The sequence below is a fragment of the Sciurus vulgaris genome (assembly GCF_902686455.1).
Source record: "Sciurus vulgaris genome assembly, chromosome: 8".
In the NCBI taxonomy this organism is placed as follows: Eukaryota; Metazoa; Chordata; class Mammalia; order Rodentia; family Sciuridae; genus Sciurus; species Sciurus vulgaris.
This window is the reverse complement of record NC_136468.1, coordinates 135,750,307-135,776,360: the sequence shown is the minus strand read 5'-3', so window position 1 is coordinate 135,776,360 and position 26,054 is coordinate 135,750,307. Positions and strand designations below refer to the sequence as shown.

The following is a 26,054-nucleotide window of genomic DNA, read 5'->3' as shown; positions in this document are numbered from 1 at the left end:
TTTATTTTTTATTTTGAGACAGAGTGTCACTGAGTTGCTTAGGGCCTCGCTAAGTTGCTGAGGCTGGCCTCGAACTTGCAATCCTCCCGCCTCGGCCTCCTGAGCCGCTGGGGACGCAGGCGTATGCCCCTGTGCTGGGTCTTTTGAGAGGTGTGTCCCCAGAAACCAGGGATGTATTCTGCGTCCTCCTCTTGGGTGGTCGGGACAGGGTGGTGGTGATGTAGAAGGAACCCTGGCCCAAGGCAGGGAAACGTTTCTGGAACCATCCATAAGGCGTGTCAGGGGCTCCCCTGGCTCCTGTGGTGGCACTGGGCTTGTCTCTGCCCTGGGGTACCCAGTAGAAACCCTGGGACATCTCCAGACCCTTGAACTCCTCAGTGGGCTCCAAGGCTCTGAGGGTCTCGGGGTCCCCGGGGACCCCCAGCCGCGGGATGCGGGACACAGTGCATGCTGGGTCAGCGGGGCAGCCACACCGTCTCCTCCCTGCACTGCTGACCTGTGACCTCTGTCCCACCCTGCCCTTCCTCCTCCTCCTCCTCTTCTCTCTGCTCTCCTTCCTCCAATGCCAGCGCCCTTGTCGCTGCGGTTTTCCAGAGGTTGAGCGGAGCAATTTGGGGCTAAACCAAACCCTGCCTGCCCGCAGGGAAAGTCCTGGAGGTGTCCCGGTCTCACAGCCCCTGCGGTCCCCACCCCACCCCCCACCCGGCACCTGGGGGCTGCTCAGTGACCCGTGCTCCTCAAGGGACGGAATCAACGAGCCCCGCCCACAGGGCCGCAGGGGGCGTCTCTGAAGGCCTCTTTACCTCGGGGGAAACCAGAATTCTCGCTAAAATTATTTTGAGATCATGCACTTTATTTTTAAAATGCATAAAATTATTTTGATGACATATACGCGGTTTGTTTTCGTTAAAAGCCTGGGAATTTTACATTCGGCACCATAAAAACCCCGTGCCTCTAAACTGGAATCTCGTGGCCCTTTGAGTCTGTTCCAGGGAGGGGTGCCTTGTTTGTGCCTTGACCTCCTGTCTGGGTGGCTCATTTGGAGAAACCCCGGGGGTGGGGAATTCGTGGGCTTCCAGGTCTGAGGGTGGGGCTCAAGGATGATGAGGTCCTCTTCCCTTTGCCTTTTCATTGTGTATTCAAGGAAAGGCACAGAGAGGTTAAGGAACTTGCCCAAGGTCACACAGCTGTTGAGCAGCTGAGCCAGGGGGTTTGAACCCTGGGGGCTTTAACCCCAATTCTGGGAAAAGTGCCCCTTTGCTAAGCCCGTCTGTCCCCCTGTGTCTGCAGCTGGGCAGCTGGGACAGGTTTCCTGGATGGCTAAGATGGCCTTCCTTCCAGAACCCAAGAACCTGCTAGGGAAAAAGAATGTGTAAAAGAACATTCTAAGAAGTCCTGTGGGCTCTGATCCGGGTTCCTCTGGGTTCTGGGTGTTCAGAGGGCATGTGTGGGGCGGGGGTGGGTTTCTGGGGAGAAGCAGGGTATGCGAGTGCATAGTTGGATCTTTGTTTAAAAATGTTGATTTATCAGGAAGTTTTGCATTTTGTGATTTTAACTTTTTTAAATATTACATTCATACAAAATTTCAGATTAGCAAGTTTCGGGGCACCCCTGTGCCCCCAAATTTGAACTCAAGGTGAGTTCCTCACTTGCCCAGTTATGCTCTCAAGAGGGGGAAGGATCCTTAGTCCATTTTCTGCTGCTAATAATATAACACCGCCCCCCCTCCCCCACGGTCTGGGGAAGTCGTAAAGAAAACAGGTTTGTTTTGGCTCATGGTTCTAGTCCAAGGTCAGGGGGCCTCTCTGGTGGCTCTCTTGCTGGCAGAGCCCCGCGGTGGAGTGGGCATCGCATGGCGGAGGCAGGGAGGACGAGCCCCTCCCCAGCAGGACCCTAGACTCTCAAGCCGTGAGTCCCCCGCCCCGGTGGTGCATCCCCTGCAGCGCCAACTCCCAACCCGCCTCAACACCATCTCCCAGCTACCGGAGGAAACACACCATTTCCAAACCACCGCGAGGAGGAAGGAGGCCACCAGGCCTCAGGTGGAGGCTGGTCTCAACCTGGTCCCTGGAGAAGCCTGAGACGGGTGGGAGAGGTTGTGTCCCAGGTGGGTCAGGGACAGGCAGCTCCTGCTTGGCAGAGGACAATTCTCAGGCAAAGAGGGCAGCAGTGACATGCTTGCTTCTAACGTCCTGTGCTGGATGGGCAGCCTGCTGAAGCTTCTGGCTTCTGGGCTGTGTTTCTGTGGGTTCGATTGTTGGAGCTTGGGGTTCCAGCTTCCACTCCTTCACAGAACGGATGAATGAGCAGAGTGTGGGCGGGGCTAGAGGCTGTGGGTGGAGCTAGAGGCTGTGGGTGGAGCTAGATGATGTGGGTGGAGCCAGAGTGTGTGGGTGGAGCTAGAGAGTGTGGGTGGAGCTCGGTGATGTGGGCAGAGCTAGAGGATATAGGTGGAGCTAGAGGGTGTGGGCGGAGCTAGAGGGTATTAGTGGAGCTAGATGATGTAGGCAGAGCTAGAGGGTGTGGGCGGAGCCAGAGGGTGTGGGTGGAGCTAGATGATGTGGGTGGAGCTGGAGGGTGTGGGAGGAGCTAGAGGGTGTGAGTGGAGCTAGATGATGTAGGCAGAGCTAGAGGGTGTGGGCGGAGCCAGAGGGTATGGGTGGAGCTAGATGATGTGGGTGGAGCTGGAGGGTGTGGGAGGAGCTAGAGAACATGGGTGGAGCTAGAGGGTGTGGGTGTAGCTAGATGATGTGGGCAAAGCTAGAGGGTTGGGTGGAGCCAGAGGGTGTGTGTGGAGCTAGGTGGTGTGGGCGGAGCTAGAGGGTGTGGGCATTGCCAGCAGGTAACTTGCACATCTTGCCAAGGGGAGGGAGGCAGGGATGCCTCCCCTGTGGGATTTCTGCAGGTTCCTGGTGAGCCGCCACCTCTGCCCCACGCGGTGCCTGGCTCTCCACTATCAGAACGAGCTCGCACCATAGGAATGTGCAGAGCTTCTGGGCCTCTGTGGACCTCAGCCTGCAACTACCTGCCCCTCAGGTGTCACTTTCAAGCAGCCTTCCCTGACTCAGAGCTGGAGTCGAGGCCGTGCCCAGTGCCCCCCAGCACCCTGGGCTCCCTCTGTCCTGATTATCCCTCCTCTATCTTCCGGACCGGGCTCCAGGGGTCAGGGGAGTGGATCTCTATCTTGGATCTCCTCCTTCCTGCACTGGTCCTGGCAGATAATATATGCTCAGTAAGGTCTACTAACTATGTGAGTGAGAACCATGTCATCTGTCATCTGTCTGAGAGGGGGATTTGAAAAAATCAAGCTCCCTTACATTACGGCATGTGTGACTGGGGTAAGATTCATGAGCATACACAGAATAAGAATAACAGTAATAATGCCAGGCTTTAGCAGGGGTTAGGCACTGTGTTCTCCTTGTGCCTGACCACAGAGCGTGTACTATGACTGCTTCATTTGACAGAAAGGGAAATGGAGACATAGAAATCCAGCAACCCAGAGGTCTCATACGCAGGTATTCTGTGGCCAAACTGGCCCTTGAACTTGGATGGTCTGGCTTCAGAGCCTGCACCCTTAACCATCATGTATTAATCATGGCTGTGGGTTCAAGTCTTGGCTTCTCTATTTTTAAGCTGTGTGACCCTGGGCAAGTTGCTGGACCCCTCTGTGCTCCAGTTTCCTCACCTGTGAGATGGGGGTGGTTAGGAGAAGTGAGGGGTGGGAGGTTCCCGAGGGTTCACAGAGATGGTTCCTGTGGCTCGGCAAGGCAGCCGTCTCTGCTCTTGGCCACAGAACACAGCGTCCTGAAGTCAGCACCAGCAGACGTCACAGGCCAGGGCTCTTGGCAGAAGGCTGAAGAGGCAGGGGAGGGAGACAAAGGCTCCTCTGTCAGCCACTTAGGGCCGGCAGGGAGGGGAGCCAGAGGACCATGCGCGCTACAGAGAAGGTAGACCGGCCGCGTGCCCAGGAGCCGGGCGGGGACCCTCCCGCCTGCCAGGATGTGTTCTAGAGCCATGGACGGAGAGTTCCCTTGGATCATTTCCTGCGGGGCCAGGGAGGTTGGGGCCGAGTCTGTGGAAGGGAGGCTGTTCTCCGCACCCCAGGAATGCCATCTCTGTTTCAGGTTAGGCTGAATCAAGGCGGAGTTTTTAGTTGGTGGCTGTGCAGGGTTGGCCAAGCCACCCCCAGAACCCGGCTCCTTGGGGGCTCAAGTGCCAGCTCAGGGACTGGGGACAACACTGGACACCTGCCTGCTGGCCGGTCAGTGCCGTGTGCTCTGCAGAGACTCCATCCCCCAGCCTGGAGGGGCTTCACTCTGGGAACCTAGAGTCCAGTTCCACCCTGGGGCCGAGGAGGGACCTCGGCGGACGTCACCCTCCTGTGGGTCTCTGCTGCGTGCTTCCCTGATTCCTGATCCCCCGGCATCCCTGGGCAGGGTTGTTGTCTCCCTTGCTGAAGGTGGGACACTGAGGGTCAGGACTGGGAAGAGCTCCAAGATTCCCTGATTCCCGCGAGATCTTGTTCTGCAGACCTGGCCCGGGCTCTGGGGGATCCACAGTGTAGGTCTTAAGGAAGGTTCTTGGTAGTACATTTTGTAATGAGCCCTGTTGGCTCATTATAAAAGGTGAAGGCTTGGGAGTTCCAGACTCTTTGAGGATAGTTGGAAATGATGGGGTGAATTGTAACATTGTACCATGTACACTATTAGTTATAACATTGTAACAGAAAGAGCCAACAAAGAAGTACCCATCCCCAGGGGACTGGTTAATTAAAAGCCCATAATTCTAACACTGGAATGCTATGCAGCTATCAAAAAAGATGGGAGGTCTTTTACATACTGATATGCAATCATCTCCCAGATCTATTGTTAAGTAAGAAAGGCCAGTTGCAGAATACCGAGGCCCGTATACAATCTTTGATGCCCAACGGGAGAGAAATCAGAACATACATTTGTATTTGCCCAAAGCAACTCTGGAAGGAGATGAGACACTGCTTCAAGGAGAAAGGAACATTTGGAACTGGTGGATGGGGTGGGGGTTGGGGTAAGAATGTTAATCGAACTTTTTATAGTGTTAGACAGTTTGAATGTCCCCAATGAGATGGCATTGCCTAGTCAGAAATTCAGTTTTTAAAAAAGCCGAGTGGCATTGTGAAGAGATGCCCATTCGTCTAATAGTGATATTATATTAATAAAAATGTCATTATGTGAATAAAAAGCATCACAGGGTCTTCACCCCTGCCATCTCCTTGACCATCGCACGAACATGCTCGAGGTTTTTAAATGTCCTTCCGCTGCCTCTAGCTCACTGTGAACTCAGCCAAAGAAGGTTCAGCTGGGCCTAGGTGGATCCCCCCCCCCACTGTCCTTGTCACCTGGTGGCCTGGATGGGCTCTTGGTGGCCCCCTGTGGCCTCCAGAGCTTAAGCTGATGCTTCTCAGTGGAGCTGCTGTTTCATCCAGAGAGTACCTTGAACCCTTTGGTGAAATAATTTTAAGAAAAACTGTTCTGGCGGGGCTTCCTCGATGCTCCAGGGTGAGACCTTCTAGAGAAGACAGTGACCCGAAACCCCACACTCAAATCGATAACTGAAAATAAAGATAAGTTGGACACGGTGGCTCACGCCTGTAGTCCCAGCAACTTGGGAGGCTGAGGCAAGAGGATCACAAGTTGGAGGCCAGCCTCAGCAACTTAGGGAGGCCCTCTCTCTCAAAAAAAAAAAAAAAAGAGCTGGGGATGTGGCTCCGGGATAAAGCGCTCCTGGGTTCAATCCCTGGTACCCCTAAACAAACAAACAAACAGACAAACAAACAGACAAACCCTCTTCCTGTTAAAATCCACCAAAGCCATTGGTGAGCTAGCCTTGGCTCCCGTGAGCAGCATGTGGGCAGACCAGTTCCCGGGTGACGCTCGCTCCATCCAAAGCCAGGGCACCCCCCATCTGGATGCTTAGCTCATAGGTCTCTGGTTTTGGGAGTTTGGAGATCCTTGCCTGTCGTTCCTGTTCTTTTAAAAACATGCAAATACGACAGGAAGCACTCCCGACCTCCATCCAAGCTGTTTGGGGGTCTCCCTGGTGGGATGGCCCTCCCTGTGTGCATGGAGTGGCTCTGGTGGGTCTTCCTGGACCCTCCTGGGGGGCTGGGGAAAAGATTCCTTTTAGCTTTGGCCCTGACCTCTTCTCCATGGTCTCTAGATTCTCATCTGTAAAGATGCGACAAAGTGAGGTCCAGAGAGGCCAAGTCACTTGCCCAAGGGTCTACAGCTCATGAGCCCGGACTGGAGAAAGCTGATCCTGGGATGTGGGCATTCTGTGGCCCTTCCTGGGCTACAAACCACAGGGGCCCTGGGAGGCCACCCCTTTTTTGCAGAGGGAACACTGGGGGTTGAACACAGGGGCACCCCCCACCCAGACACCTGGGAATCCAGGCTGTGACCACTGAGCCACCTCCCCAGCCCTGTTTTGTGTTTTATTTAGAGACAGGGTTTCACTGAGTTGCTTAGAGCCTTGCTTTTTTTCACTGAGGCTGGCTTTGAACTCACGATCCTCCTGCCTTAGCCTCCTGAGCTGCTGGGGTGACAGGCATGTGCCATCGTGCCCAGCGAGGCCACCCTCTAAATCTGTGAGCTGAGGCCCTGTCGCTATGCCTGGCAGATGGAGGAAACCAGAGGAGTCCTCTGCGTGCTGAGCCAACTGCCCCTCTAACTCCTGGGCAGCTCCTGGCACAGGTGCTTGGCACATGGTAGCTGCTGCTGAAGTAGCTATCGAGCCTCCGTTTCCTCATCTGCCACTTGGGAGTCATGAGTTCATGGTACTTGCAGGAGCATACTGGCACGGCACGTGTGGTCAGCATGGGGTCCCAGGGTAGGGAGTGGACAGGGGAACATGGGGGTTATTCCGCCGGCCCGTCCCACCTCAGGGACACAGGAAGCGAGGAGACCAGGACCCACTGCACACGCTGGGGCACTGAGGGCAAAGGGGACAGGCCTGGACCCCAGGGGGCACCTGAGGTGCAGTGGGGTGGTCCTGCATAGGGTCCCCATGTTCTCTTCACAGGGCAACAGGGTCAGCCCAGGCCTGGCCCCGCTGACCAGGAGCCGGATTGTCCCCCTGGGACAGCTGGGAACTCCAGGCTGTGAGTGGTCAGCTCCCGTGGAGCCCTGTCCCCAGACCTCTGGAGAAAGTCCTCCGCCCGGGCAGCAGGAAGCCTCGCAGTGCCCGGGGGTAGGTTTCTTTGAGCGACAAGCTCGTGGCCTCGTGACTGACGGGTCTCGCTCTCAGCCCAGCCCGGGAGGCTGGCGCCCAGCTGGGACCCCGCCCGCCAGCAGCACTGGGACTTTGCTGATGGCCTGCGTTTTCCTCTGGGTCCTGGCTCCGTCCTGCGTGCCCACCACATTCCCCTGCCTCCTGTCACGCTCACTTTGAGCTTGGGGTCCCTACGTGAGTGGACCTCAGGCATGTCCCCCTCCTGGACCGAGTGGGCCAGTAAGCCCTGGCCTGGGCCCCCAGCAGGAACCCGGCTGTGCCCGCCCGGGGAGCCCGCTGGCTAGGGTTAAGGTCCATGCAGAGGAAGTGCTGGCCCAGGTTGGGGCCAGGAAGTGGCCTCTGCCAGGGGCGGGGTGGGAGGTGGCGGGCAGCGCGTCCGGCGTGACTCCAGGGCCGCACCCAGCCTGAGATGTTTGCAGCAGGTCGCTCAAGTTCAGTCTTGTGGAAACAGGAAGCTGTTCCGATGGCGGGGGTCTTTCTAGCCGCCCACGCTGCGTTCCGAGGCTGCAGGAGCTTCCGACAGGCCTTTGACCTGCCCGGGGTGCCCGCGACGCTCCTGGCTTGTGCACTTTGAATCCCACGTCCTAGGGTGCCCTGCGGTCCCCTCGAACTGGGACAGCGGTCCCTCCATGCGCCCCGCGCGTGTGATCTCGTGAAGTCCCTCCGTCGCCCAGGGGGACTGTATGGAGTTCAGCCACCGAGGGTGACGGGGCCAAGCAGGGCACCGAGCCCACTGCAGCACGGTGGCGGGAGTGGCAGGGTCTGATCCCACGGGCTCCGGAATTTCCTCTGACGCCAGGCAGTTTTCGGTAGAGGCCAGGGCGGGACAGGGCCGGGCGGAGCGCTTCCCAGCAAGACCCCTCCCGGGGCCAGGCTGGGACTTTGCCTGGGAATAGGTGACCCTGTGATGAGGGGCGGGCAGGGCTGGCGGCCGTCCCCCTCCCCAGCCTGGGGCAGGGTGGGGTCTCCCGCCCCATCCTGGTCACAAGCCTCAGCGCCTTTGTCCTGCGCCTGGGCTTGGCCAGGAATTCCCAGGGGCTGGAACCGCCTGGTCTGGGGCCCAGAGCCGGGCAGGGGAGCCCGGGCTGGTGGGGTCAGGGTGAGTAGGGGTCTCCAAGGGCTCACGCAGGTGTTTGAGGGGCTGCTCACCTGCCAGCCCTGTGCCTGGGCCGGGGCGCCAGTGCGCGATCCCAGACCTCAAACACGGGACGGTCCAGGGCAGGAAGAGTGGCCCTCGGAGCTGGGACCGCCCGGGCTCCATCCCGCCCCTACCCCTCCTCGGCCGTGGGGTCCTGGGCCAGCTCCCTGGCGTCTCTCTGCCCGGCTTCTGCACGGGAAGGTGGGCCGGGAAGACCCACCTTGGAGGTCTGAGCGGAGGCCCCGGGGGCAGGCCGGTTGGGAGCTGAGGTCCCCTGCGGTGGCCCCTTGCTTCCTGTTCCTCTCGCCCCTGGGTTGTACCCCGGGACCCTGTGACGGGAGGGCAGTGAGGGCTTCTCATGGAGAAGCCCAGCTGGTGCTGATAGGCACTGGGGCACTTTTTGGTGCCAGGATTGAACTCAGGGCTGCTTACCCACTGAGCCACGTCCGGGCCCTGTTTTGCATTTTATTTAGAGACAGGGTCGTATGGAGTTGCTTAGCGCCTTGCTAAATTGCGGAGGCTGGCCTTAAACTCGAGTCCTCCTGCCTCAGCCTCCTGAGCCGCTGGGATGACAGGCGTGGGCCACAGGGCCCGGCTCACAGGGACGTCTTAAACAGTGTGTGGGTTGTGCCGGGCTCTTGCTTAGACACAGGCTGTGGGCTCCCTCTGGTCTGAGTTTGAGTCCTGGCTCCACCAGGCGCTTGCTTTCAGAGCCTCAGTTGCTGCGTCTGTAAAATGGGAATACCGACATCCTCTGTTCTGGCCAGGGGTGGGCTGGCAGGACCCCAGGAGGTGAGGAGGGCCTAAAGCCCAGCCAGACCTGGCAGGTCCAGCACGATCCTTCTGGTTCTCCTTGGTGCTGCAGCGTGGCCCTATCGGTGAGGCTGGGAGGAGGGACGCGGGCCTTGTGAAAGGCACGGAGGGCGGAGGGTCCCACCTCCCGGAAGCCCCGGGGGCCTTGCTCACCAGGCCCCGGGCGCTGGGCTCCTGAAGCACATGAGTTGGTTTGGAGGGACTTGGGCTCCGAGGGTCCCCACGGTGACCCCCTTGCTGGCTTCGTAGGAGCCCCTGGGCCCCGTCCAGGCTCGGCCGCCCAGGCAGCCCGGGAAGGCCTCCCACAGCTCAGGGCTCCCTTGCTCCCGCTGCCTCTTGCTCTGCTGTCCCCTCCCCGGCCGGCCTTCCTCCCTCTACAGCCTCTCTGGGGACATTTGAGGCTCACACTCGCGCATGGGCACGCGTGCCCCCCACGACCTGGGTCTGACAAGATACCAACAGCCCTGGCGTCTGCGTCCTGCTCCCGTTTTGCTGGATGACCTTGGCCTCGCTAGAAGCCCCTTCCTCCCCTGTCTGGGCCTGGGGTCCTCTTCCTCCTCCTCCTCACCTTGACCGCAGTGCGTCCGGGTGGGACCCGACTGGAGAACTCGGACAGCGGGATCCAAGGCGTCCCCCAGGCGGGGCCTCCCGAGCTCGGGTGCGGGGTCCTTTCTGGAATCCGGACTCTGGACTCCAGAGGTGGCCGCTTCACCTGCCAGCTGGCGCGTCTGCCGGGGTCTTGGGACTTGCTTCCTCCTGTCTCAGGATGGACCTTGCAGACCTCCTGGTGAGGTGGCCCCTGGCGCCGCCTGCCCTGCACCTCCGCCGTCCCCATGCGGGAGGCCCAGTGTCAGGGAGGCCCAGGATGGGGAGCCGGCACTGCTTGGTGACCAGATCTCACCTGCAGCCTCCCGGACTCCGGCGGGAGGGGCTTCCCCATCGGCCGCCGGGGTCGGGAGCGGAAACCCTCAGGATCCGTTGGTAGGAGTGTCACTCTGGACCCCTCCTCTCCTCTGCGTGTCTCCCGTGGTCCCCCGCCACCCCGCGCGCCCCGGCCACACTTTCCGGGGTCGGGGCCCTCCGCCCTCCGCTGCTTCATCTCCCAGCTCGGCACAGATGCCTCCTCCTCCCGGAAGCCTCTGCGGATCTCCCAGCCACTGGGGCCACTTGCTTGAGCCCATGGAAGGCGGGAGCCCAAGTGGCTCACACACAGGCGACTTCACCGACTCCCAGACGCACTCTCCGCTGAGCGAGGGAGCCCGTCCCTCCGTCCCTCTGTCCGTCTGTCCCTCTGTCCGTCTCTCCTCACGGCGCTGCTCTTCCGCCACACTGGAGGCCCAGGGCCGGTGGGAACCGCCCTCAACTGATTGCCCTAGAGCTAGGGGACAGTCCAGAGGGACAGGGACTGGTCACCCACCCCGTCTGCGACATGGGTCCGGGATGGCCAGTTTGCTGGAAGCCTGGACCTTAGGTGACATGGCACAGCCCTGACCATGCCGTCCTTTGGTCCTGCACCCGCGTCCAAGGGAGGGCAGGGACGGGTCACCTCACCTCCATAGCGTCTGGCAAGGAGGTGGCACTTAGAAGGTGCCCACTAGTGGCTTTTGCAGCGGACATCTGAACGCACGGACTTGCTCGGTTTCTTGTCCCTTTCCTGGAAGGCGGGAGGAGAGGGGACGGGAGGGTTGGAGGGTGGTAAGGAGGAATCGCTGGCCCTGGAGCCCAGCCTGGCGTCCAGGCTGTCATGACGGAAGCCGGGCAGCCTCCAATGGAGTCTCTGTCCTCCCCTCTCCCGGGCGGAGGAGCCAGACCCTGCTCGGCCCCCGGGCCCCTGCCGAGCCGGCTTCCTGCCCTGATGGGGCCGTGGACCTTGGGAACAAGGTGGCCTCTGTCGGGCGGCCAGCGAGAGGCCCAAGTGAGGACGCTTTGGCCAGATGTGATCAGGCCTGGAAGGGGCCTGGGCCCTGCCAAGTTCTCCCTGGACCTGGAACAGCAGACTCCACCGAGGCGTGTTGGAAACACACGAGACCTTTACCCTGTGACTGCTGCTCCTTCCTGCAGTGCCAGCACAGGGACCGGGGCCACGGCCAGCAGGTCACCAGCCTTGTTTTATTGTTCCTCAGGACTCCCTGAGATGGAGGCTAGAGAGCAGGAGCCTGAGGCCCAGAGAGGCCAAGTCACTTGCACAAGGTCACACAGCCAGGAAGTGCCAGAGCCGGATGAAAACCTAACTCCGAGCAAGGATTCCAGAGGAGGAGAAGCCGGAAGTCCAGCTGGAAGCTCGCATTCTGCCCACTCGCTCGCTTTCTGGGTGACTTTAAGGAAAATCACTCAGTCTGCTGGGATCTCAGTCTCCTCATCTGCGACATGAAGGGTATTGGAATCATTTCAGACCCGACAGAGGCCTGGCTGGTTTTCCAGGGACACCTCCCCGGCCATTGTCCTGCCCTGCAGGGTCTGCCAGGTGATTCGGATATCCCGGAAATGGAAACGGGTGTGGACAGGTGCAAGGGGGCTGAGACCACCCAGTCAGGGACACGTCCTTGCTAAGCTTTAATGCCCTGTGTGGAGAGTGGCAGGATGGCAGCCTGGCTCCTACCGGGGGACTTCAATAAAGTGTCAAAATGCTTTACAGAAACTGCTGTGGTCAGCAAGGACTCCAACCTTGCTCATGGGGTAGTTGGGGGAGGATGGGTTGTAAACGAACCTTGACCCTCTGAGGGGTTTTAGAGCTGCAAGGGTCCCAAAAGATCCCTCCATCCAGATCTCTCCCCGCAAGGACGGTTTTATTATGGCTATTCCATGGGCAATTCAACAACAGCTCAGAGAGGCAAAGCAATTCGCCCAGGGTCACACAGCATGGAGCCAAATCATGTTATGTTTTTATTGTCCCCTGATCCCCGCCAACCCAACACCAAGCTGAGAACAGACACTTGGTCCATTCAACGATGGGATCTTTTAAAGCTGGAAGGGAGATTTAGATCATCAACTCCAACCTCCTTGTTTTATAGATGTAGAAATTGAGGTTCCAAGGAGTCAGCAGTATTTCCAGGCCCATTTGCTAAGTACGGCCTGTGAAGTATAAAAGAAAGAGCACGAGATTCTGAATTCTCAACCTGGGTTCAAATTCCGCCTCCGTTCCTGGTTAGCCAGGTGACCTTGGGAAGATTCTCAACCTCATGGGTCCTCCCTCTTCCCAACTCTAGAATGGCTGTAAGATGGCCAGGAGCTTTGAATGAGCTGATGCCTGAACATAGTAGGTGCTCAGTAAACTGGGGCGGGTATGGTGGTTACTACTCACAGTGAATCCTGCCGACCGGGGGTCCAGCCACCGCGTCAGCATGAGCCTCTGGGGCTCACGCCAAGGCAGAAACTCCAGGGGTCGGCGTGCCTGGGTTCCCACCCTCTCGCTCTTTGGGCACTGGCTGGGCAGTTTCCTTCTCTGCCACCCAGGTCCCTGAAGGTGCCAGGGAAGAGAGGCGGTTTTTCTGGAGTGGTAGCGGATGCAGGCTGGCCGTCGGCACTGAAGGTGGGCACATGGGGTGGGGTGGCTTCTCAGGGGTACCCAGGGGCCCCTCAGATGCCAGCCTCCAGCCCCAGCCCCGGGGGCACAGCCAGCGTCCCCACCCTCCTTCCAGATGCAGCGCGTGCACACCTGGGGGTGGATTGCAGGTGTGGACCCCGGCGGACTCCGGGGGATTAGCTGAACACAGGCTGGGCCGCCCGGTCCAGCGGATGTAAGCCAGGGAGGAAATCTGTTCACAGGCCACTCCCAGGCCGGGGGCAGTGTTTATGGGGAGAAGAGTGAGCCGTCTGCCTGGCGACTTTGTACAAACCCTGGGTGCTTGAGATAATGCCTAGTGCTTAGTGCTGGGCTCATGGTTGGGGTCTGGAGTGGCTCTCTGGCCTGGAGACACATCCATCCACATGCTTGCTCTGGAGGCCTTTTGTGGCTCCGAATGACTCTGGGGAGATGGCTGCACGGGCAGCTGATCTCCAGGGCCATACTGGGGCTGGTTTTGGAAGAGGTGTCTGTACTCACCTGGACCCATCGAACCTGCTGCTGACTTAGGGGTTGTTCTGGGGCTGGGGTCAAGCCTTAGCTCAGTACTAAGGTAGGCAGGGATTTTAGCCAGGGGGTGACCTGATGTGGTTTGCATTTTAGAAAGATCTATGATAGTCAGCTTCCTGTTACTGCAATAAATACCTGACATAAAGCAACTTGAAAAGAAGAAAGGTTTCTTTTGGCTGGGTTTTGGTTTCAGTCCATGGGCAGTGGGCCCATGGATCCTGGGTCCGTGGGAGAGTGTGGAGGAGGAAACCGATCACCTCCTGGTGGCTGGGGAGCCAAGAGAGAAAAGAAGTGGCTGAGGTCCCCTCCAGGGCAGGTCCCAGTGGCCTCACTGCTTTCCAACAGATGCCACCTCTTCACAGTGCCAACAAGCTGGTGACCAGGCCTTTAACACGTGGGCTCTTGAGGGACGTTTAACCAGACCCGGCAGCGTAAGAGACCGGTTAGGAGCCTCCAGTGGCTCTACAGGTGAGCCAAAGTGATGGGTGTGGGGTCTATTCAGGGGACAAGCTGGACTGGAACGGATGGACGTGGAGGTGTGTGTGGAGGAGCACGGGACGCCCGTCTCCCAGTCGGGGTGCTGGCGGGAGACGGGCCACCCACTCCGTCGAGGAGGCTTGCAGGGTGTCCAGGAGAAGAGAAGGCCAGGAGTCCGGGTCCAGCCACAGCGAGGAGGACGTTCCTCCCTAGGCTGAGGGGCGGGGGAGGGCGTGGCCGCTGGGCCCAGAGAGGGCATCTGTGGCTAAGCCATGGGCGCCTTCCTGCGCTCTCTTCTGGCCCAGAGCGGAGGCTCCAACTGGAGGTCCGAAGGCCAGGAGCCTCTTGGGGTTTTGCAGCCAGGTCTGCCCGCAGGGCACGGGGCAGGAAGGGCAGTGGCCCTGGAGCTGAGGCCCCAGTGAGAAGATGTTTTGGCCCCCAAGGAGTGGCGCGCTCCTGGGGAGTCTCCCTGCAGCAGTGCTCAGAGCTGCAGAGGTTTCTTGGGGTCTCCTGGCCCCCGAGACCCCATCCTCAGGTCCTAAGCTCAAACACGTCCCCTTCCCAGCCCAGGAAAATGTGGGGCGGCCTGTCGGGCTCCGCTGGGTGACTCAGTGTGAGCTCCTGCACGTGGGCGTGAGACCGTGGAGGAAGAGCTAATTCTGTCCCGGGGCTGGCGGCCAGACCTGTGGCTGGAACATCTGCCGGGCTGTCCGGGTTCCAGGTTGGAACTCGCCCCAGCCTAGGGTCCAGGGACTGAGGCCGTGGAGCCATCTGGGGGAGCCAGGAGGCCCCTGCCCTCTACCCTGGAGGGTGGGCCATGGGCGAGGGGACCAGCCAGGGAACAGCAGCAGCAGGCAGACATCCCGACCTACAGCTGCCTGGCAGGTGGGGTGCAGGCACGGTTAGCTCTAGGCTCTGGGGCCCGCCCCGCACAGTGGACCACAACTCTCTTCTGTGTGGCTGAGGGAGGGCCACACCCCCTCTGGGGGAGCCTCAGTTTCCTCGGCTGCGACGTAAGACCTCCTCTGAGGAGCTTCCCAGCTCCCCAAAGCCTTTTGGAGGCCAAGACAATCAGGGGAGAGGCATCTGGGCCGCCCAGCTGGACTGTTGGGGAGGGCGGTGGGGAAGTGGGAGAGGGGACAGGAGCCAGGCCAAACAAGGCCATTCGCAGAGTGAAGAGCTTCCAGGCTCCTGATGGGCTCCCACGCCCACGGCCCTGATAAGGCCTTGTATTTGGCCTGGGGCCTGCCGCCTGGGCAGGGTAGCCGCACACGGCAAAGGGAGAGCCCCAGGCTGAGCGGACTGCTGGGCTGGCCGGCGAGCAGGTGAGTGGGGGAGCGGCAGGTGAGGGGCCCAGAGCCGCTCAGCCAGGAGGGGAGGGGGCCGAGGCACGGAGGGGTGCGGATTGGAGAGAGGGCAGAGGCTGAGAGGGCCAGACTGGGGGAGGCCAAGGGGAGAGAGACGGGGAGCGACCCAGAGGTGGGAAGATAGCCAGCAGGGGACAAGGCCCCTGCAGATGCCCAGGGAGGGGCACGGGAGGGAGAAGCAGATGCCAAGCATCCCTGAGCCCACGGGGACAGGCCAGCAGTGAGAGGCGGAGGGGACGGGCCCCAGGGTTCACGGGAAGCTGGTTCACGCTGACCAGGCAGCTGCTAAGGGGTGGCCCAGGCAGGCCGCGGTTCCCGTATCCCGGCTTGGTAACCTGGGGTCCCTCCAAGTGACCTGATGGCGCTAGGGCCAAGCTGAGCTGAGGCCAGTTCCCCCAAGGGCCGCAGTGTCCCGGCACCCACGCCAGCGCCCGCGGCCCTGTCCATTCAGGAGGGCTGGATGGACACGTCCACCTCAGAAGGGCCTCGGCTGCCCTCTGGGCCACAAAATGGAGGCAGAGGCCGTGGAGGAAGATCAGAGGGGCTGGACCCGTCAGCCCCCTTGGCCGCTCCGTAGGAGGCAGACGCCAAGTCCTGTGGGTTGCTCTTGCTCTTGAAGGGCCTGGAAGGAGCGGAGGCCCAGGAGGAGAGGGCAGGTCCCCAGGCTCCGAGTTTGAAAGCCGGCCCGGGCCCACCTTGAGCCCCCACCTCTGTCCAGAGGAGGACGCGTCCTGTGCTGTCTGAGGCTCAGCTTCCTCTCCTATGAGTTCTGGGACGGGGGCTGGAACATGGGGCGCCACAGGCCTGCTTGCTCAGTAAGAAGGAAGCCAGTGCGACCTGCCTGAGGTCTCTGTTCTCCACGTGGAGAGGAACCAAGGACAGCCGCGCTCTGTCCTCGCAGGGGTCCTGTGGTGGGGTTGTGGTCAAGACATGGCCTGCTGGCCTCCTGTCCCCAGCTGAGGAGGTCCTGGGGCCAGGCCACCTCCCAGACGCCTCTGGCTGAGCAGTCGCTGTGACTTCCGTTGGCTCGTCCAGGTCCAAGTCCACCTCTGCCCAGCAGAGGAGACCGCGGGGGGTGGGCCCGCGTGGGCTTGCCTGGCCCTGCGCCTGCCCGGTGCGGCCCCGCCAGGCTCTGAACCCCAGGCAGGGAAGCGGGTGCTTGCTGTTTCGGGGCCTTTCTGACTCTCGGGAGGAGGGCACTTTGACCTGGTCACACTGGTCTCCCTCGCAGCCTCCAGGAGTGTCCACGCTGGTCCACCCCCTGCCCCCGTGTCCCCTGGTTGTAGCCCCATCTCTGCACTGTCCCCTCCCACAGGACACTCTGCGCCTTGTCCTCTGGCCGGGTTCTTGCAGAACATGCATGCACTCTGCGTCCCCATGTCTCCAGCCTGCGTCCTGCTCTCGGGCGCTGGAGCCCCGTCACCCTGCGGCTCTCAGGAGGACTCTGGGCAGTGGCACAACATCCCGGGGTGGACACTCACACCACTCGCCTGTCCCCTCCACCAGGATGGGCTCTCGGGCTTCCAGCATCCCCGGGCAGAGGCATCTGTGTCCTGCTGGCGAGTCCTGGGCCCTTGGGGACTGTGTTCACGCACGGCCTCCTGTGGACGCTTGCTCCAGACAGCTGGCACCTGCCACCGTCTGGGCAGACGACCTCAGGACTGCCCAGTACGGGTGGAAGGACGTCTGCCTCCCGCCTCCTGGGATGCGGCTGCCCGGTTCCCAGGGCGCTTGTGGGCCTGAGCCAAGGCCACCTCCGTGGGCCTCTGCAGGGTGCGGCCCCAGCCTGGCCTCGTCCCGGTCCTTCCTCTCCGCGCCCCGATGGCTTCCTTGATGCATCCTGTTTGCAGGAATCCCCACGCAGGGTTTGCTTCCGGAGGGAGCGGAGGGCACCCCTCTGCCAGCCATGAGCGTGAGCGCGCGGCTCTGAGTTCGGGGCCGCGGGGAGCTGCCTGGACGTTCACTCCGGGGCCGCGGGGAGCTGGTGCGTGGCCGGTGCCTGCGCGCCCTCCTGGTGGCCGGGGTGTCTCCGGCTTCCTAGCTCTCGCTGCGGCCTGGTCGGGCTGCGGATCTCGTGCTTGTCCTTGGCAGTTCTCTGATCGTGGGTTTGTCCTACGCCTGGGCTTGGGAGGTGCCCGCCTGGACGCTGCCTCGTCCTGACATGTCCCCACTTTCCCGTGGGGGTCGTGTCTTCTGGCAGGAGGGCGTTTCTTCTTGGGTTTGGGGATTATAAACATCTTCCCGCACTGGAGTCAGAGCTGTGTCTGTGTATGTGTGTGTGTGTCTGTGGGTGTGTGTGTGTGTCTGTGTGTGTGTCTATGTGTGTGTGTCTGTGTGTGTGTGTGTGTGTCTGTGTATGTGTGTGTGTGTCTGTGTGTGTGTGTGTCTGTGTGTGTGTGTCTATGTGTGTGTCTATGTGTGTGTGTGTGTCTGTGGTGTGTGTGTGTGTCTATGTGTGTGTCTGTGTATGTGTGTGTGTGTCTGTGTGTGTGTGTCTATGTGTGTGTCTATGTGTGTGTGTGTGTGTGTGTGTGTGTGTCTCTGTGTGTCTGTGTGTGTCTGTGTGTGTCTCTCTCTGTGGGGTGTGTGTGTGGGAGCCCAGGGACCTGAGCCCGGGTCGGTGAGGCTGCAGGGCGGTTCTGGCGGGAGGCTTGGGAGCAGAGCAGGATCAATCGGGAGGAACCGTGGGTTGCGAGGCACGCGCTCCTTGATCTTTGACGGGCTCGTGCTCATTCTGAGCTCAGAGCATTCCAGGTCGAGAAGGCATTTGCTCCGCTGAGCCGGCCTCGGGATCCGGGACCGGCTGGGAGCTGTGGCTGCCGCCATGCCTGGCGTCTGTGAGTGACGGAGCAGCACCCGCCTGGGAGAAGACCAGGCCTCGGAGTCCGAGTCTGGATGCTGTGGATGCGGACGGCCTTTGCGCTACCAAAGTCAGAGGATGGTGGGCCGGATCCTCCGGTGCCCCGACGGACACCAGTGACAAGGACATCGGCCTTCCTTAGGCGTCGCGTTTCCGAAGCCTCGGTTTCCTCATCTGTGAAATGGGCCGGAGGGTACCGGCCCCCTCTGCAGAGCAGGAGCCGTACGTGGGTCAGTCTGTGACAAGGTTGGGCGCCCTTCACACAGTCAGTGCCTAATAAGTGGGGATGCTGGTAATCGTAAGTGTGCGCTTATGAAGTGCTCACTGTGTGCGGGGCATTGGGCTGGGCCTCGACCAGAAGTGACGGGGTGTCAGGCCCTTGGTGTGCGGGTGGCCTTGGGAGAAGCCGTGCACAGGACGTGGTCGGCAGCAGAGGGAGAGGCCTGGAGGCTGGAGAGAGCGAGGCCAGGGAGGCCTGGTGGACACGGAGGACAGTCAAGGCCGCCACCAAGGAGAGAGATAACAGTGTCGGCGGCGTGCAAAACGCTCCAGAGCACGTTTTTGGCCTCCCTGAGCATCTGTGTCCCCAGCTGGAAGTGGATCAGTTGGGACACTGCAGGGCTCCTGGGTGACAGGTGTGTGACACCAGCTGGTGGTTGGTGGCCCAGGAAGTGCTTCGTTAAATGCCAGTGGCAGCTCTCCTCGTGCCCGGCAGCGCCCGAGCCAGGAACGGTCACCGCTGACGACAGGCAGTCCTTGAGCGGCCCTGGAGGGGGCCCTTCGCTCCGCTCACGGCACTGACGTGGAGGCTTCTGAAGGTTAAATGACGGGCTCAAGGTCATGGGGCTGGCGGGGGGGGGGGGGTGTGGAGGCGAGTCCAGGGCGGTGGGGCGAGGACCTCCGTTGGCATATGATTAAAGTCGTCCATCCCTCCACCCATCCACCTGCCAGACGATGGTCCAGGGTTATGTAAGATGACCGTGGGGGACGATGGGGTGACAGGCCCCCCTGTTTTTGCATTCCTTCTTTGTCTGTAAAGATTTATAAAAAGAAGAGGGCAGAAGTGACCCTGTGTGATTTCCAAGCCCTGAGCCTGAGGGGAGGTCACAAGCGGCCCTGCTCCCTGGAGCCTCAGGGGCAGAGTCCAGGGCTTCCCTGGATGCGTCCACCACCCTGCGGCCACCATGCTGGTGGTGCGGTAGTGGATCATGTCAGAAAAATTAAACAAGACCGCACGGAAACCGGTTGGTGCCCACCATTGTTCTGGTCCCAGGACCTGGAGCAGAAAAAGACCCAGACGTCCTGTGATCTGGTCAGAGGTCTCGGCTGGCCATGGTCACCTAAGTGCCACGTGACACAGAGGTGAGCAGACATGGGGGGGAGCCAGGAAGGGGAGCGTGTTCACCCCCTAAGGCTGCTGTAACAAACGGCCACCAATGGGGTGGCCGGAACCGACCCGCGCATCCGGGCGGGGGGTCACGCTGACGTCCTGTCAGCCTGGCTGTGACAGACGATGCGGATGCTGGCCAGTGACTCCCCTCCCCTGACCTGTGTTCCAGACCTGAGCCAGAGTGTCCCCACATTGGGGGAGGGTGGGTTCCTTGAGAGGCTCAAGAGGGTGGAGCAACAAGAAAGGTGTCCCTGGAGGGTAGGGCTGGGGACCTGCAGCACCAGAGGGACGTGACCTGACACAGGACAAGGTGCTCGGCTTTCTAGAAATCAATGTGGTTAAGAGCAAAGGTGCCAGTCAGAGCCACCTGCAGGCGAATCTGCCCCTGGCTGACCGTGTGACATTGGCTTCGCTTCCGTGCAAGTGACACAATGCCGCTCCCGGGATGCCCGAGCGGATGCCATCGAGTGGACTCAGGCGTGTCGGGCTCTTGTGTGCAGCCCATCAATCACGTATGGCAAGGAACTAAAACCAGTGGAAAGTATGATCTGACGCAGACCCAGGACAACCAAATCCCAGGCAGAGGCCTGCGGACCAGCAGAGCTGAGGGACTCGCTGCTTTTGACCTGCAAAGGGGACTCTGAGCTTCCTTGTAGCCACATGGAAAAGGGAACAGTGATCATTGCAGGTCTGGGGTTATTAAGAAAGAGGAAGCAGCTGGGTCCTCAGGGGAAACAGTGTGGACTTTGACCAGGAAGTGACCCAGGCATTTCTCCTGGGGCAGGAGGCTTTGTGAAGGACCCACAAGGGAGGAAACAGTAGCATCGCTGACCAGGAATTACACAGCATGGTGGGCAAAAGATGAGGGGAGGCGGCTCAGAGAGGGCAGCCCTGTGAGGGCATGAGGAATGTGAGGAGGGTCCGGGCTTGGGCTCGGGGGTAGGTGGGATGGGGGGGGCTGCTAACCCTTCAGGGGAGCAGGGGGCATCTGAGCCTTTTCACCTGGGATCCTTAGGAGTCAGATTCTGGAGGCAGACCTCCCAGCTGTGTGACCTCAGGCAAGTGGCTTCACCTCTCTGAACCTCAGTTGCCTCGTCCGCAAACTGGAGTTATCCTTGCGGGGCTGTGGGGAGCCTGGCACGGAGTCTCGCAGCGTCTGACATAAAGTGAGCACCCAAATAAGTGTGAACTATGTGTTCGCACATAGTAAGTGTATTTAGTCACAGATTTTTTTTTTTATTCGTGAGCTTCCCGATTGTGGAATACAATGAACTGAAATGTTACTTGTGTGCCAAACACCTCATCCCTGGGCCCCGCCATTCAGGATAACGGCGATTTGTGCAGCGTGTGCCTGACATCGAGTGTGACAAGGAACTCAGAGATGATTCAGGCCACCTGCAAGGACGAGGCGCTTGGGTGGCTGACGGTTGTGAGAAAGGGAGGCCTGTCCCATCAGAGGACACTGGTCCTTCAAACCCCAGCCCACCTGCCCCAGGAAGCCTCGGGCTCCCAGGCTGGGTTGCGTCCCTCCTCCGTGCTCCCCGCGGCCCTGGAGACAGGCCCTGGTCCAGCGGCATCTTTCCGCCTTGTACCTGTGAACTTCCGTGGGAAGGGATGCCAGCCATGTTGTGTTCCTTGAGAGGCCAGCACAGGGAATCTGGACAGGGCCATTTCTTCCTCAAGGCCCTGCCCTGGGGGTGGCCAGTGACGTGGACAGGTCACAATTTCAGGGCAGGGCGACACGATGGTTCGCGCTTCCCACCAGCTTCCCACCCGCTGTCTGCACGCGCGGCCGGGGTCCTCACCTCCTGGAGTCACGGTAGCCCCTCCTGGGCTTTGAGTGGCGGCACCTGGGTTGAGGGCTCAGCCAGGCGGGGTGCCTGTCGGCTCAGCATGTCACCCCAGTGGCCATCAAGCCCAGTCAGGAGAGGGCAGCTCCGCGTCCTGTCTGTTCCAATTCCAGCACCTTTGGGGACACTTGGTGGACGCCCTGGGCTACCCTGCAGAGGGCGGAAACATGGAAGTTCAAATTCTGAACCCCTTGATCTCAGAGTCCTCGATGGGACTTTTCCAATTGCTTTTATTTAGTGAAAGCACAGGATGACTTTCATGGAATAAAACAGAACCTCAAGTCCATAAGGACCAGTGGCAAAGTCATACACAGGAAAGCTGGCCTTACTTATAGTGAAGCTTCCAGGGACATTCCTGCCCGGCTCCAGGGTCTGCTTTGGACCCAGTGTGTCACGACGGGAGGGCCAGGCAGTGGAGGGATGTGGCCTCCAGCGGGGCTGAGCCCTGGCTTCCCGCTCTGCTCATCTGCTGTGCACCTGGGGCTGCCACCCCGCCTCACTGAGGGCTTGCTCTGTGCCAGCTCCCAGATTGAACCCAGGGGCGCTTAACCACTGGGCCACAGCCCCAGCCTGCTTTATGTTTTATTTAGAGACAGGGTCTCCCTGAGTTGCGTAGGGCCTCGCTAAATTGTTGAGGCTGGCCTTGAACTTGTGATCCTCCCGCCTCAGCCTCCCGAGCTGCCGGGATGACATCTGTGTGGGACTGCACCCTGCTGGCCTTTATCCCGTGGTGCGAAGCGGGTATTCTCATCTGACCAGCCTCTGAGGAGCTCGCGGGCTCGGGAGGTCTCGGAGGCAGCGTCCTTGGAGGCAACGTCACGTGCAAGGTTCAAATACCACCTGGGCCGCTTCCCAGCTGGGTGGGCTTTGGGGCTTGGTTCCTCCTCTCTGAACCTCTGTTTCCTCATCTCTTAAAACAAGAGCAACACACCTGTGTGGAAGAGGCCCAGGACTACCTGGCAGGAGGGAAGCAAAGCTCTGGGCACACCTCAGGTGACCTGGCGCTTCCTGTCTGTCTTCTTGGTGCCAGCACTGCCTGGAGGGGTGTTCTCTGCGTCCCTCCCAGGCGGGGCTTGTGCGGGGCCACTGTGCTCTCTCCTCCGCACCTCCCTTTCCCCGGCCCCTGTCTTGGGCTCCATCTTCAGAGGTGCTGGGGGAGCGGAGGGGTTGGGACAATGGCTACTGCAGTGAGCTGCTCTGGGCGGAGCCCTTGATCTCCCTGCGGGGGCTCCACCTCGTCCCAGCCCGGTGACCTTGGCTGAGTACTACTCAGACTCCAAACTTCCGCTGCCTCCGCTGTCAGGTGGGAACAGCAACAGGGGACCCCGATTTCTGGCTCTGAGCTGGCTCCATCCTCTCTTCCTCAGACCTGGATCCTCCTGCTGCCTCCCTCTTCCCTGAAGGGTCTCCAGCTGCGCGCGGGAGCTGTCCCCGACGGACGGGGGACCCCCGTTGGACACCGCAGCAGTGAACGGTGAGGGACTCCCGTGGTCCAAACTCGGGTCTGTGAGGGAGACCAGCGGCCCCGGGCCAGGCTGGGAGCAGGGGGCGGCTGCCAGCTGGGCTGTGCCCTGGGTTCCGGGAGCCCGGCTGGAACCAAGTTCACGGTGCCACGCGTCTCTCCCCTGGGACGCCATATCCCCATTATCTCAGGGACTTTTTGGCGAATATTTCCTCCTCCCCCGCTAGACGGTGGGAGAGGAGAGGATCCCAGAGAGGCAGAAGACATGATCGTCAGCAGGGAGACCCTGAAACTTGGGTTTGAAGGACAGCTTTGCCCCTCTCCAGCTTTCTGACCTTGGGCAACGGACCCAAGCGGTCTGTGGCTCAGTTCCTCACGCGAGTGGTCGTGAGGATCCAGGCGCGGGAGAGGTGTCTGCGGGGCGAATCAAACCGCAGAGCGGGAAGTGGCCTGGCACGGAGCCAGGGCACCGCTGGTCAGCCCCTCGCGGCCAGCTGTCCTGCGGCTTCCCTGATGGCTCCTCTCTTCCCTTGCAGAGGATGGAGGATGGGGACCCCTACAACTCCTCGAGCTACGAGGACGAGTACCCCGACGATCTGGACTCCATCCTGGTTCTGGAGGAGCTGTCCCCGCCGGAAGCCAGGGTGGCTAGGATAGTCCTGGTGGTGGTCTACAGCGTCGTCTGCCTCCTCGGGATCCTGGGCAACGGCCTGGTGATCGTCATCGCCACCTGCAAGATGAAGAAGACGGTGAACGCCGTCTGGTTCCTCAACCTGGCCGTGGCGGACTTCCTGTTCAACGCCTTCCTGCCCGTGCACATCGCCTACGCCGCCATGGACTACCACTGGGTGTTCGGCACGGCCATGTGCAAGATCAGCAGCTTCCTGCTGGTCCACAACATGTACACCAGCGTCTTCCTGCTGACCGCCATCAGCTTCGATCGCTGCGTCTCCGTGCTGCTTCCCGTCTGGTCCCAGAACCACCGCAGCGTCCGGCTGGCCTCCGCGGCCTGCGTGGCTATCTGGGTCCTGGCTTTCTTCTTGAGCTCCCCGTCCCTCGTCTTCCGGGACACGGCCACCGTCAACGGGAAGATATCCTGCTTCAATAACTTCAGCCTGTCCACGGCCAGCTCGTCCCCCTGGCCGGCTCACTCCCGCCTGGACCCCGTGGGGTTCAGCAGACACGTGGTGGTGACCGTCACCCGCTTCCTGTGTGGCTTCCTGGTCCCTGTCCTCATCATCACGGCCTGCTACCTCACCATCGTCTGCAAGCTACAGCGCAACCGCCTGGCCAAGACCAAAAAGCCCTTCAAAATTATTGTGACCATCATCATCACCTTCTTCCTCTGCTGGTGTCCCTACCACGCTCTCTACCTGCTGGAACTCCGCCACGCCGCCGTGCCTGGCTGGGTCTTCAGGCTGGGCATGCCCCTGGCCAACGCCATCGCCACCGCCAACAGTTGCATGAATCCCATTCTCTACGTCTTCATGGGTCAGGACTTCAAGAAGTTCAAGGTGACGCTCTTCTCGCGCCTGGTCAACGCTCTGAGCGAGGACACTGGCCACTCCTCCTACCCTAGCCACCGCAGCTTCACCAAAATGTCATCCATCAACGAGAGGACTTCCATGAACGAGAGGGAGACCAGCATGCTTTGAGCCCGGCCCGAGAGGAACCTGCAATGGGCACTCCCAGCCTGGGGTGCCCGGGATGTGGCTTCTGAAGACCGGGGCAGGCGCCTCTTTACTGCACCCCCGTGATACTCGCTGCGTTTGCGTGGGGCTGAACCATATTTTGAGCTGGAAAGGGCTGCGGAACCCCTTTCTCCAGGTGGCATGGTGGCCGGAGCCAGCCATGTCTCACATGGACCTTGGACTGGTATTCTGAACCCCACGGGAGACCAGCCTTGACCGGCTCAGAGCAGCCAAGGAAGGATTCTCAAAAGCACTGCCATGAAATGAGATTGGCACAAGATTGTGGTATTCAGCTGCCTGCTGGGCACCCCGGAAATACCGTGGATACTCTCCAAAGCCCCTGGTGTGAGCAGGAGAGGTCAGGGAAGACCCAGTGTAAGACAGCTGACACTCTGTCCCCTGAAAACCCCGGCCCTCCAGCCGCCCCTTGGGTCAGGCACGTGGAAAGGCACAGGAAGGTGACCTAGCAGCCCACAGACGCCCAGGACCGTGAACTTGACTTTCAGACGAGTTGAGGAGATGGAGACCAGGTCCTGAGGGCTTGGTCTTTGCAAGGTCAAGACCAGGGAGCCTGCAGGCAGGGCTTGGGGTCTGGGAAAAGAACAGAAAAGGTAAAGACCCTGCAAAGGTGTGGGCGCGGAGAAGCTCGCCCTAGAGCGACACGGGGCGCCGGTGCCTTCAGCCACGGGCTTCTGGGCGCAGGGTGCCGGCCCCTGGCATTTGCTCCCCGGGGGGTGGGTCTGGTGGGCAGCCCCACCCATCTCAGCTCTGGCTGGAGACGCTCAGAGGGAAACAGGTGGAGGGCGGGGGCTCGGCCCTGCTGGGGACTGTCCCACACACAGCGTTGGGAAGCGGCCACCAGTCGGAGCGGGGGGACTTGGCTGCTAGGCTGGAACCCACCTTCCTGAACCGTGTCCCCAGAGCCAGGCAAGCAGTTCCTCGTGGCCTGGCTTTCTTCATCCTGCAAGTGACACGTCCCATTGACAAATAACGAAGCTGAGGCTCTGAGGAAGGAAGCCGCTCACCCAAAGTCAGGCACAGCTACTCAGCAGCAGAGATAAGATCTGCCCCAGCCCTGCCTGCCTCCAGGGGCGTCCCCTACGGAGAATTTATCTACTGAGAAGATTCCAGACTAACACCCTGGCCTGCGCTCACTTCTCACTTTTCACGTTAAGCACTTTGGTGCCATACTCATTCCTCACAGCGATCCTGAGTTAGGTACAGTGATTATTTCCCTTTTACATAGGAGGAATCTGCAGCTCAGAGAGGTTAAGTCGCTTGCCCAAGGCCACCCAGCTAGTTCGCTGGAGACTGGCTCTGAACCTCGGTTTGCTTTCTTCCAAGGAGGCTGCAGAGTCAGGAAGGAACTGGAGGCGTGGGGGGTCTTTTGGCACCGGGTGGTCCTGGGGATCGAACCCAGGGGCGCTTTACCACTGAGCTACATCTCCAGAGCTTTTTCGTTTTTTTGTTTGTTTTATTTTGTATCTTGAGACAGAGTCTCGCTAAATTGCTGAGGCTGGCCTCGACCTTGTACTCCCCTGCCTCGGCCCCGTTAGCTGGGAGCAGAGGCGTGCGCTGCCACGCCCGGCAAGAGGTGAGGTTTTGAGCGTGACTGTTGATCTTTTTAGCAGATCAATGTGAACATCTCAATGACCTTTAAGAAGCTTT

The 26,054-nt window shown here is 60.3% G+C and overlaps 1 protein-coding gene and 1 long non-coding RNA gene across 6 annotated transcripts in view; one reads left to right on the top strand and one right to left on the bottom strand.

Moving 5' to 3' along the window:
- CMKLR1 (chemerin chemokine-like receptor 1) overlaps positions 1-25,026 on the top strand; it is a 37,963-nt gene extending 12,937 nt beyond the window's left edge. For 3 of the 5 annotated variants that reach the window (XM_079151418.1, XM_079151417.1, XM_079151419.1), the window contains 2 exons: positions 22,601-22,707; positions 23,232-25,026. In XM_079151418.1, the coding sequence (XP_079007544.1) occupies positions 23,235-24,350 (1,116 nt within the window). In that variant the 5' untranslated portion in view covers positions 22,601-22,707; positions 23,232-23,234 and the 3' untranslated portion in view covers positions 24,351-25,026. Of the gene's footprint in view, positions 1-8,053; positions 8,366-22,600; positions 22,708-23,231 lie in introns of those variants that run through there. The other 2 variants (XM_079151420.1, XM_079151421.1) reach the window with 2 other exon arrangements.
- LOC306668251 lies at positions 2-5,572 on the bottom strand. The gene is made up of 3 exons (XR_013765786.1): positions 3,686-5,572; positions 1,998-2,285; positions 2-1,352 (listed from the first exon to the last, which is right to left on the bottom strand). It is a non-coding gene; the product is annotated as an uncharacterized lncRNA (long non-coding RNA).
- Positions 25,027-26,054: the final 1,028 nt, after the last annotated feature.